The 13635-nt window shown below is 25.5% G+C and overlaps 1 protein-coding gene across 1 annotated transcript in view; it reads left to right on the top strand.

The window, feature by feature from the left end:
* LOC107448780 (Glutamate oxaloacetate transaminase 1) overlaps window positions 1-9039 on the top strand; it is a 29073-nt gene extending 20034 nt beyond the window's left edge. The window contains exons 5-9 of the mRNA XM_016064146.3: window positions 524-628; window positions 1600-1750; window positions 3123-3288; window positions 5307-5449; window positions 8500-9039. Of these exons, the coding sequence (XP_015919632.1) occupies window positions 524-628; window positions 1600-1750; window positions 3123-3288; window positions 5307-5449; window positions 8500-8645 (711 nt within the window). The 3' untranslated portion in view covers window positions 8646-9039. The remainder of the gene's footprint in view (window positions 1-523; window positions 629-1599; window positions 1751-3122; window positions 3289-5306; window positions 5450-8499) is intronic.
* The last annotated feature ends 4596 nt before the right edge of the window (window positions 9040-13635 follow it).

Genomic DNA, 13635 nt, shown 5'->3' with positions numbered 1-13635 from the left:
ATTTTTTTATGAAATTGCTAAACTACTTTGCGTAAAATTCAAAATAGATTCTGCCAAATTTTCAATTTGCTGAAAAACTATTATTGTTATAATTGTAAAAAAAATCAGTTCCACTGAGACTTTTAAACTCACATATTTTGCATTCAGATACTTTAAAATTCATAACCTTTTTTTTTACCCTTTTTATAAATTATTTCCTTTTTTCACTTTTAATTTATATATTTAATTAACTCAATAATTAATGATTAATTAATAATTTATACAGATTTTTTTTCAATTTTTAAACATTGTTTTCAGATATTTTAAAACTTTTAATCTTTTTTTTATAAATCAACTTTAGTTTTCAATTATAATTTACATAATTGATAAATTGAATAGTTAGTCATGAATAATTATTAATTTTTCTATTCTCTCTTATTATAGAAATTTTATTTTCAGATAATCTAATATGTATAACGTTTTTTTTAAAAATTATTTTCATTAACTAAATATTTAGCTTATAATTAACGTAATTGTTTTGTAGAATGCTCCTGAGGATTCTGTAATCATTCTTCATGCCTGTGCTCACAATCCCACTGGTGTTGATCCTACACAGGAACAGTGGAAACAAATTGCTGATCTAATGGAGGTAAACATATCTGTGTTCTCTTATAATAAGATCATAATGATTTTTTAACTATATAATTTCCAATTAATTTTTGAACAAAATTTGATTCATGGATACACATATAATATTCATCATCAGTNTTTTCAAAAGATTTGCCTTTGTTATCTTGTATGGGCAGAAAAGTTTAAAAATAAATCTCAAACATTTGTTCTGACACCACCACGATAAGGTGGGAGCACCATCGGTGTAGACACATATAATATTATTTACATTAAATTGTAATGTTCTCTGTTGTGTTTAAGCTTGACTAATTTTTGCCATTTAAATGTAATTTATGAGTACTATATTTTACCCTAGATGTACATTTTATACTGTATTTAAACAACTAAAAAAAGATTTCTGTGGTGTGCATTACTGGGAAAAAATTTAACTTATACTGTTATTAGAACTGTTAAATCAGAAAAGACAATTTAGCATTTTCTTTCAATAATTCCCAGAATAATAAGTTCTGGTAAAAAATATCTTATTTAGAAGCCATCCCTTTCGCTTTATTTAGTTTGTAATATACTGTTGAAAAATTTTAAAATAATTTTTTTTTTAAAATTTTCCTATGATTTTTTTTTCATACAGTTTTTTTTTAAATTCTAGCTTTAATTTAAATAATTTTTATTTTCATGAGAAGTTATCATGCTACGAAATACAGAAATAAATAGTTTTAACTCCTGTTAATGCTACTAACTAGTCTGTGACTGTCAATGTCTCAAAAAAATTTGTATACTAACTAATGGATCAAATGCACAATAAAAAACTGAAAAACAATCTCCTTTAACCCTAAAATATATGTTAGAAAAATCGAATAGTTTCGAATCGAAAGTTTTGCAGCTCTGAAATACTTGGTGTAAAAATATTTTATTTTCAAAAAAATAAATAAATAAAATATTCATTATCATATTTGGTAAAATTTATTCTTAATTATTCATTTTGATTTTCAGAAAAAGAAATTATTTCCCTTTTTTGATTGTGCCTATCAAGGTTTTGCATCAGGTGACCTTGTAAAAGACAGCTGGGCAGTCCGCTATTTTGCTCAACGAGGTTTTGAACTGATATGTGCTCAATCATTTGCCAAAAACTTTGGTCTTTATAGTAAGTAATAAAAAAATATAAGTCCAATAAATTTTTTCATCTGCCTCTTTAAAATTTACACATTCTAAAGGAATAAAAATTTGATGATATTATTTCTTTGTTGAAAAATAAAACTTATTTGTGTTGAATACTTCCTTATTTTGGATACCAAATACATCTTTGTGGATTTATGCATAAAAGCGTTGATGTAGATATGTGATTAATATAATTTTTTGCTTAGTTTAAAAATAGCTACATTTGTATGTTTCATTAATATGCAATCAGAAAGGATGATAGACTTGTTAAAATTTAATTGGTTCATAAATTTTTAGAATAGCGTACATATGGTGAGTAAAAAATTTGAAATTTTTGAAACTCTGATTGCAATAATATCCAAAGAATTCATTAAAGAAGCAATGAAGAGAATGATGAGGATGGAATGTGATGAATGTATACTTTTGCATACATGCATGCAATGATGTTGTGATTAGCATACTCGTAATTCAAATCAGCCCCTTTAACAATACTTTTATCCTATAATCCTATATCTTTCTGTTATTTTCATAGTACTTCTAACATTAGCGGAAAAATTTCATTACTTTCAGAAATTTTTTTTTTTCAATATCCTTGAATTGTCCTTCAAATTAAGCACACATGCAAAAAGAAATAAAAAGAGAGAGATACTTTTTATTATTTTGACATGAAATTTCATCTCAAAACACAGAATTTTACTGTGCAAATAAACTAATCAATATAATTAATACACTACATTAATATATAATAGCTACTAAAAAAATATGTTGCAAATTTGTTTTGTCAGATGTTAGTCTGTGACAAGGAAGAAAAAAATCTTTGTAATTAAATTTTTACTGCAGTTGCGTTTTAATATTTCTGATTTTACATAAAGTACATTATTTTTATCATAGTTAGTATTTTATGAATAATAATACTCATAAAATTAATATTTTATGAGTAATATTTTTAAATATTAAGGTATCTAAAATTAAAGTAATTTGTATTTGTCAATTACAAGTGAATCTTTTTTCCTAAAAAAAAAAAAATCCTTTTACTAATTATAAATACATTTGTATTTTTCACGGTAATGTTTTCCTTTATCCTTAACCGTTAATCTGTTACAATAGACATGCAAATTAGAAATTTTATGAGGATGAACATCAATATGAATTACCAAGAGTCTATAGGTACTTTACCAAGAGGCATATAGTTACTTTAGTTAATGTTATATATAAAAATATCATATTTTGAATAGAAAATTGCATATTTGTTTTTTGTTTTTTTTGCCATTCATCATATTTCTTTTAAAATATTACAGCTTTAACTAATTTAATTTTAAATTTCACTGATGCCATGAAATGCATTTTTTAATTTATAGATGAAAGAGCCGGCAATTTAACAATGATCGTAAAAGATACATCTGTTATTCCCAACATCAAAGCTAGAATTACTATCCTTGTTCGAGGCAATTATTCTAATCCTCCAAGTCATGGGGCACTTATCGTATCAAGAGTATTAAATGATAAAACTCTGTTTGCTGAATGGTATATTCTTCTATTTTATATTTTTGTATTTGAATAATTTTTTCTGTTACACCACTAATTTATGTATTCCTAAATTTCAAATTTTAGCATTTCTGAACAGTGTGCTAGTTTCACGGTAAACACTGAAACTAAAAGTAAAAGAAAAAAGTGTGCAAATTTATCATATTGAATTTTAATAGAGCCTACTAAGATTTACTTTATATATTTTAATTTTATTCTTTATTTTTGCTACTGTAAAGATTATATTTTTATTCTCAATTCTGAAATTAAGTCTTGTATTTGGTTGTGTAAAATTATAATTTTCAATGCACAATAAGTTTTATTGCTTTGCGAAATTCCATAATAATAAAATAATTTTAATTTACTACAATAAATTATTAATATTTATATATTTCCAAATTATGTTTGGTTTTTTAATGCAGGCTTTATTTTAGCATGTTACTTAGCTTCACATTTTATTAAAATATTTTTAGCTATTAGTACAAGAAGTTGATTGTGGGCATACAGATGAGCATTTCTAAAAAATTAATAAATTTCCATAAAAAATCATTAAACATTTTAAAATTTAACATGACACTACTTAAAATTTCTTATATATCATGAATTGATTACATGCTGTATTTACTTTTGTTTTCAAGGTTGTGACTTAATATCGTTTCTTTTGTTCATTTATATGGAAAATATTTCTTTTATTACAATATTAATTTAACTATTCAACTTTTGCCTTTTCTTATTTTTTTTTGTAACTTAGATTTTAAAAAAAGTGATATTTTGTTTTGACTATTAATTGTTATTCTATTTCCAAGAAAAAACATTATAAGTATAATTTTGTATGAATACTACCCTAAAAAATCCTCTATACAAATTATTTTGCAGTTCAGAACTTTTTAAACTGCCTTAGAGTTCTGATTTCTCATATTAATTTATAATTTAATTTAAAAAATTTTATAACTAAATTTGAAACCTTTTCATAATATGTATAAATTAGAAATCTATTATCTTTCACCTTTAAAGGAGGTAATTGAAGAAAAGAAACCAAATATTAAGAGATTAGAAAAAGTGGGTTTATTTACAATTTTATTTTTATAGTGATTAAAGTTTTTATTTAATTTGATGTTTTCCTTTCTTTACATAGTTTGTTCTAATTAATTGGTGATGTAATTAGTGATGTTTTACTTAAATACAAGATATTTGATTATCTGAGTTTATATATTTTTAGAATCATTGTTAAAAATAAGTACAATAAAATTTTCTCATTAGGGATTCCAATTACTGTAATCAAAGAACATCTTGCACATTAGAAATGTTTATCACCAATAGTGCTATAATTTGCATAAAGAAAATGAGTATTGGCAGCTTCTTATAGAGGCCAAATTGAACCCTTATTTAATTGCTTTTCTGTTCAATTAAGGTCTAATTGTTAGTAAAAAATGTATGATGAAAAACATAGTATCTAGTAGAAAACAAGTATCTATATCATTTGAAAGTTTTCATCAGAATTTTAGTTATTAAAGGTTTTTGCAAACATAGACATTCATGCAATTATTGGCACCTTTCATGTTTTATATTATCAATTTATATTAATACTTCCAATAATATTTTTAAATGCATTCTTTTGATATATCATGAATATCATCTCTTGTGATAATGTGTCTAATATAATTGATAATAATAGTTATTAGATATCACAATTGTTGATCAAGTCAATTAAGGGCGATATTAAAGCCAATGTGAAAGCAATGTAAATTATTTATTATGAATTAGATAAAATAGTTAACCATAAAAAAAGCACTATTCAACATCATTAAAATAACATTTTTAATTTTTTAATATCTTTAATCAGTAGTTGGTCTAGTGATATATGGCACCATTAGAAATGTACGAACATAAAATGTAACAATTTCATTGGTAATAATTTATTATGGTACATATTAAGGTCTAACCTTTAGTATAAAAATTTCCTGCACGATTTGCATTGTTAAAATTATTTTCTTTTTAATGTAACTTTTTACTTCTAGGCAAGAACACATCACAGAAATGTCTGGTCGTATAATCAAAATGAGAGCTGCTCTGAAGAAGAAATTAGTAGAGTTAGGCACTCCAGGTACATGGGAACACATAACCAGCCAAATAGGAATGTTTTCTTACACTGGGCTTACACGTACGTATATTGAAATAATTATCTTGGCTTTCTATTAGTAATTAAACTTTTTGAAACTTTAATTGATAAAGTGTTAAAAGTTTTAATTTTTTCTAATTTTGCTTTAAATGAAATTTTTTTATATGACGAAGCTTTTGTAATACATTATGTTCTTTTAAAACTTTAAACTATATTTAATAAGAAACATAATTTTGCCCTTATGATTGCTTCATGTGCACATTTCCCCCCCCCCAAAAATGGACCACCCTGAATAGTTTTTGATCTAATGACCTGAATAATTAATAATCTACACATCCTAGGACTCAGTCTTGATGGTTTATGGGGTGACTTAAAATATGCTAATTAATTAGCGCAGAAGATATTTTAAGTTAGAAATCAGACGCAAAAAACTGGCTTTATCTGTATAAATATATCTTTTTTTCGACGGATTCAGATTTCTGACCCCTAAAATATATTAGGTAGCCGCAGTCAGAAAAATGTAGTCTCAATAATTTTGTCGGAAGAGCGATCTAAAGTCTTGACCTCTTAATGTTAGTTTTACTTTTTGCCTGCTTCGCCATATCTCAAGAAATTTGTAAGTGAATTGAAAAATTTTTACACAAAAATTTTTACAATTAAGGAATTTATTTATGCAAAAAATTACTTTTAGTGAATATTTATTCTTTATTACTTTTTATTGCATTATTTAATAATAGTTACAAAAATTTTGAATTATAAGTAAGCAATTTTTTTAAATTTGAATGTAAATTTACATGGCAAAATACGAAATTTGAGTCTAATCAGTTGAAAATTTCCTGAGAAAATGAATTTTAAAAATAAGACTTTTTAAAATTCAAATTCTTTGGAACTATTCTATAGATTTTGCCCAAATTTTGTGTTTTACTATGTAAAATTACATTCTTTGAAATGATGTACAAAAACTTATGCTTTATGATTCGAGTTTTTTCAACTAATTTTAAATAAATTAAAAAATAATATTTACTAAATGTTATTTTTTTACTTAGAATTATATTTTGATATGCACATTTTTTAATTAAATTTTGTACAAAAGTTAAAATTCACTTAAAAAGTTCTCGTCTAGCATAATCTTTAAAGTGTACACATTACAATTCAAAATTTTATCAAACATTATTAAATAAAGTAATAATAAATAATTATTAAAAATTATTTTTGGCGTGGATAAATGAATTTTATAATTGTGTGTACAAATATTTCGATTCGCTTATAAAGTTCTGGAAATATTGCAAAATACGCAAAAATTAACATTAAGGGATCCAAACAGACTGCTCTTCTGGCCAAATTATTGAAACCATATTTCCTAGATTGTGACTCCCCTTAAAAAATTCATGTTTATCAGTGTTTTTGGTGACTGATTTTGTAATTTAAAATTTCGTCTGCTTTAGTTAGCATATTTCAAATCACTTCCTTGAACCATTACAATTAAGTACTAGAATGGGAACATCCGATCAGTAAATCAGAAATTGAAAGTTTTTTTTTGTTGCACCTACACGAATTTTGTCATTACAAGCATTACAAAACTGCAAGTTTAAGTTTTTTCAAGAAACTTAATGTGTTTGGAAATATTACTTGTTACAGGCATCTAGAACAAACTGTGAAGCATAAAGCAAAAAATAAGTTTCCCAGTTTGTTTTAAAAACTAATTTATTCAGCAATGAAGAATGAAAACTAATTTATAAAATCTGTTTCACTTAATTCAAAGCTCATGTCGCATTATCTTTATATATTTCTTTCTATTCAATGTGAGTAGCATATTTGTACCAAAAGCTAAAATGTTCTTTAATCGAGACAATTAAGACCTTTTAGAATTGTAAATTTATGTAGTATTATTATATCATCATATGTATTACCTGCAGAAGATTCTGTAAGGGTTTGGTGCAGACTGCCAGAAGACAAAAAAATCAGCTTAGCTTGATAGAAGATAGAATTAACCATTTGTTCAAATCAAAAGTGGAATTAAAACTAAAGATAAAAACATAAGAAAGTAAAAGTAAAGCACGAGAAAGTAAAAGTATTGAAGAAAAAAAAATTCCTTGATTTGTATTTCTTTAATTTCTTCAATACTTAATAAGCTATTTATGTTTAAAATAGAATTTTTACCTTAGCAATATTTCGCAATGCATATCTGTGTACAGAAAGCCAGTTTTTCTATGTTTTAATAATATGGCAACTGTGCATGGATAGGAAATTTTTACACAGATTTGCCCAAGCAGCAAATCAGTTAAGAGATTTTAATTAGAACACAGGTAACAATTACGTAATATTCAAATAACTTATAGACTTTTGTGCAAGGAATCTGGAACCAGAACCCAAAAATTTTGTTTTAATATCTGAGTCAGGATGAATTAAATCTTTAAAAGTTATCGGGAATAAAAAAAGTTTTTAAATTATTTATATGAGGAATAAAAAAGTATAACAAAAGTTTTGTTGCACAAAAATAAAGCATAATCTCTTAAACTATAGACATTAAACAGGAGCTAAGATATTTTGTACTGAATCTTTTCTTTATCATTATCTCTAGCAAAAAGTCAATATGATTGGTAAGTCACACTTTATTGCAGAAATCTTTATTTTTCACATTAGTTTCTTTGATGTTAGAAAGGGACAGGTTATAACTAAAGATTGTAATCAAAAGTGGGCTAAATATTTGTTACTATAATGTTTGAAATCTAAGAATTAGTTCACCGACTAATCGAGAAATCGAATCGAATTTCTGAATTGTTGTCAAAATTTTGTCAAATTCTTTGTTAATGGTGTGGAAATAAGTTGTTTTCTACAGAGAATTGACTTTATTTTCGTGCTATGAAACAGCCTTTAATACTTCCTATTCAATAATAAAAATCATCTAAAATAATTTTCATATTGAATCATTCCAAAATAGTGCAAAGAACTTAATTTTGATTTGAATTCCTTACCGAAAAGTATGCAAGAATCCTAACCAAAATTACTTTTTGTTAACCTGTGTAACAAAGCTTTCCTTGCAATATGTTTTTAAAATTGAAAAGATTTAATTTTCATATTTTACATTTTAGCTCCCCAAGTCAAGTTTCTTGTAGAGGAAAAACATATTTATTTACCTAAAGATGGACGTATAAGTATCTGTGGACTTAACTCCAAAAGTGTAGATTATGTTGCAAAAGCTTTCCATGAAGCTGTTACTAAGTTTCCTGATAATTAGAATTTGTTTTGTTGAAATACTTTTAAAGTAGATCATTTAAGTAAAGCACTGTGCATTAGAATTTTTTAGATTTACTGTTGTTGATCAGAAATAAATTGTGTAGTTTTATATCGTTTAAAATATAATTTATCAATTTATAATGTAGACAGTGTTATCATATTAGACAGAGTATTTTCCTTTGCTCAAGATTTTGTTTCTTCTGTTCCAAGAACTCCTGAATCAAAAATGTTTTATATTTTATTGATTCTTCTAGTTTTATAAAACATTTATTGTTAGTGCTGCTGAAAATTTATTTAAATGTTGAATTTGATATATATATATATATATTTAGACCATATTGCATTGCCTAAAGTTGTATTGTTAATAGAAATTAAAACACTCCTTTTCATAAAAATTATAGTTTTGCAGTGTATTATTTTGTACTACTAACACTACACTAAAATTGTATTAAATTATGTAACATTTGAGAAAATAATAATAAGAAAACTTGAACAAAAATTAAATCTCCTTTTGGAGACTAATGAATTGATAATTTCAGAGGTACTCGCTTTTAATTTCACAGTTCCTTTGAATGTAGAATCTCATGATGCGTAAAATCAGTGGCGTAGCTAATGGGGAACAAGAATATACACCTGTCGCCAGAGTTAACCTACGCAAAATCTGTAATAAGAGTTAAAAATGAGTACCAGAGAAAATACTTTCCTCTTATAAATATCCCCAGTCTCATTTGCTATTTTTGGGCTATAATTTTTTTTTTTTTTGATTTACCGAAAAATTTAACGAGATGTGTAATAATATTATAGTTTGGTTTGCCAGGAGTTTTTTTTTAATTATTATTCATTTTAACTACGTAATTGGCGATATGTTTAATGAAAACAAACGAGATTTTGAAAAACATCAAAGTTTACTCTAGCTCTATTGCTAGCACTATTTGAGTTTCACAGTAATACTGAAATGTTGAAAATAAGGTGAGAATAACGATTAACTCAATGCAAAATTTCTATTATTCAATAAAAACAATGAATAAAATAAAAAAACATCTTAACTGTATTAGAAATAACATTATTAACATACACAGTCAAATTTTTAACTGAATCAAATTAAAATTTATGGAGTTACATTGTCTATTTAAAAATCATTATGTAAAGTTGCAAAATATTATTAAAAAAAATAATGCCAAGTGTGGTTGATTTAAAATGTTGCATTATCTAAAACTGATCCCTATAAGTCTCCTTTTAAATCCTACACCATATTATAAGGGGCACGAAAGCCTAGCTACGCCTTTGCATAAAATATAATTTATAATGATTTATGATAAACTTCCCTGAAAATGTCATATAGATAGTATGACAATAAAAAAAGTAACAAAAAATGCACAGACATTAAAAAAAATATAGCATAACAAAAAATATACATGAATTATTGAAGCTTGTCATTTATAATATATCTAACCAGCAGTGTAATGGTCATGCCATAACACTGCTGGTTAGATATTTATATCTATTTTTATCCTTTATGCTTGATTTGCATGCTGAAATTTATTATCAAAATACCAAGTTTCAATAATTTATTATTAAGTTTATTATTTTATGGTTATATATTTATAATTTTATTTATATTTAATATAATTTTACTTTTTCTGCTTTATAAGAATTGCTTTAGAATAATATATTATATTAAATGTTTTTATGTACCAAACAAAATTTCATTGTTTTGGTTTTTTTTTAATGCAAAAATTCTAATGTGATGCACATATGAATTTTTAACATAATATTCAATCATTTGAAAATGTTCAGCTAAGCACATTTAAAAATATTTTAATTTATTACGCATCTCTATACTTCTTTATTTTAAATATATTTTCCCTTTTAAGTAGCTTAAAAAGCCTTTAATTATAGTGTTAAAGTGTTGACACTTAGTCAAAAGAAAAAAAAGTTAGTAAAACAGACAGTAGAAAAAAATGTTTTACAAATTATACCATTTGAAAAATAATGTAATAAAAGCATTTGATATATGTTACTTTAGGCATAATTTTATTGTTTTTAATTTTACTGTTACATTTACTTTAAAAGCTGAGTTGAAAAATAGGTACAAATTAAAAAGCGCTTCTTTTAAACTTTTTTACTTTTGGCACCTATAATAAAAATTATATCTTTTTGCAATCAAAATCTGATTTCTGACTATAAACTTTTGCTTTCTGATTTTATAACTAAAATACCAAAAAATTTATTATTTTTGTTTAATTATCAAAATGAATTTATCAAAAACAAGATTAATTATCTTGTTTTTGATAAATTTATGCTTCATATATTTATTACCATTCCATTAAAAAAAACTGTATAATAGCTTATTTTGGTTAATTAATTTTTAATAACACTTTATCTGTTAGATGTTTATCATGTCAAAATTCTGAATAATAGTAAAGCTCTTCCTATCATAAGAACTGAATTTTAAATTACATCTATTTATTGAATGGCATAGTATGGTAGGATGTAAAATAAAGCATTAAAAACCCAAGACTTAACTTTTTTGTTGCATCCAACTTAAGATAAAAGAAAAAAGGTGGAGATAAAATCAAAAGTGATATGGATTAGTTTAGCTACTATTTCTAATAATTTTAAAATATTTCATTTCAGTGTTCTTACTTAATCTTACTGGATATTTATTTTTTATTGAAAGGTAATTGACTTTTTACGTCCCATTTTATTTAAATGTAATTTTTTTAATTAAGAGTTTATTCTTTGGAGATTTGATGCCTGAAGATCTCTTGCTAATACTCGATCTTTTCTTATTATTCGATGAAGTAGTTTTATTTTGTCCTGAGTTTTTGTTCAACGCCGAAATAATATAATGTGTCGCACTAAGATACTCGTTCGATTTCTGATCTTACATATCTCTGGAATAAATCTAATTTGGGGCCAATTTCTTTCCTGAAAGATATAGACTTAATACATATGACTTAATTCGGGAAAATATTAAAAAAAATTTAAAATTCCTGTTAAAGATCCAATTGATAGTTGATAATTCCTGGCAAAGAACTAGAAGATAAATAGTTAAAATTCTTAAATGGTATTAAATAATTTTTCTGAAACTGTTCCATAAATTTTAATTATAAATTTTATAACCGTCATCGAACAGCCAACCCAATTCTTAGTTTATGACTACCTACGTTCAATTCTGTAGCCTTGTAATTTTGAATCCAATCTAGAAGACCAGAGAACTCCTGGATCAAGTATTGGGAGAAATTTGCCATTTAAAAAGACTTTTCGATGGAACTAACCCTCATTTGCATTACATGGAGAGGAAAACCTCCCACGGTTAGCCTGACAGCAAGGGGACTTTAACCCATGGTCCGTCTACCATTAAGGATATTTTACGTCAGTACTGCAGTTAGTGTGAGCCGAGTGCAGAATTCGTTTTTACCAGCCATTGCTGGAACCTCATTAGGAGGAGAGCGCCTTATCGCCGGAGCCACAACAGCACTGAATTATAAATTTGTGAAATTAGCCTATCCAATATAAGGAAATCTAAATTTGATAGAGAGAACACGAATACCAATATTTAACAAAGTATTGATTTAATTGTTCTAAATAATTAATTTAGATTTAGAGTATTGATTGAATATATTAATAATTATTCTTTTTATAGACTTAGTATTTGAAATTTTGAATAATACTCTGCCTTAAGCATGATCCTAAATTCATCCAAATTTAATAATAAAATTATTTTTATTCATTAGTTTTTATCAACTTAATAATGAATTTGAGAAAGACCATGGCTCATCCTGGGCTATCGCACCACTGAGCCCGAGGATAAATTTGAGAAAAGAAAAAATATGATTTAAGTTATTTTTCTCCCACTGCAATATTAAATATTTTAATTCTTTTCGAAGTTTATTGTAAATTTCTAAAATTCTGTGATATGCTTTGATTAAATATTGGACTGCTTGCGTCATTTTTTTTAATATTTCTAATAAATTGAGACAAATTGATAAACAATTTAGTTTATCTCATTTTAGCAATAGTCTTAATTAATTAATAAATGATTCAAGAATGATGTAAACCATTTGAAATTTATAATGAGCAGCANTCAAGTTAAATTATTTTTGTTTGTTTATGGCTTAAATTATCACCGAGGATATTTTGCAGTACTGTTACTATCCATCGCCGGGATTCGAAACTGGGTTACCTCATTGGGAGTTGAGAACTCTATCCCCTGAGCCACCATGGCTCTATTTACAATGATTTTTAAAATTTCAGTGTTAGATTTAGAACGAGATTAAATGAAGAGTTAATCTGCTAAAGCATGAGACTCAAGATAAGGAAATCAAACAGTGTAATAAATTAAGTTTACCACAAACACAAAACAGTAAAAAAAGACAAAACCTTAAGCAGGATGTTCCGTAAACGTCAGCGTTAATGTATAGTTTTAGGATCCATTTAAAAGACACAATAAGGATTGCAGATTGATATTTAAAGGATGAAAAAACAAAAATGCTAGAATCTGAAGAATCACAGCTGAGAGAGATAGAATCAAAAACATCAAAACATGTTTGATTACTTGAATGAAACTGAGACAAGATAATAAGTGACAATTAGAAGCACCTTCAAGTTGTATAAAAAAAAAAATAAGCTTTGCTTTTTTTAATCCCGCCTTCCTCTATAGCAATTCGTCAGTTTTCAATGGCATTTTAATTTTAAGGCCTTAAGCAATATTTTCCAACCCCTTATTATTTGAGTTCTTTTTCGATATAGAACTTTTAAAATGTTTATTAACGACGGTGATTACGGAACATTCTTTTTAAGAAGAAAGATCGTTTTCTCAAGGTTATGGAAACTGTAGAAGGTAATCCCTGTAATAATACTTGACAATACAACTTTTATACACATTTCTAAGTTTATCAGCATTAATGTAATATCAACATTATGGACTTATAGGTATAAATTTAAATAATATCACATTTGTTATGTAAATCAATATTTATGTTTCT

The sequence above is a fragment of the Parasteatoda tepidariorum genome, chromosome 1, assembly GCF_043381705.1.
Source record: "Parasteatoda tepidariorum isolate YZ-2023 chromosome 1, CAS_Ptep_4.0, whole genome shotgun sequence".
In the NCBI taxonomy this organism is placed as follows: Eukaryota; Metazoa; Arthropoda; class Arachnida; order Araneae; family Theridiidae; genus Parasteatoda; species Parasteatoda tepidariorum.
Note: the sequence above shows the minus strand (reverse complement) of the source record. Positions and strands in the feature narration are given on the sequence as shown.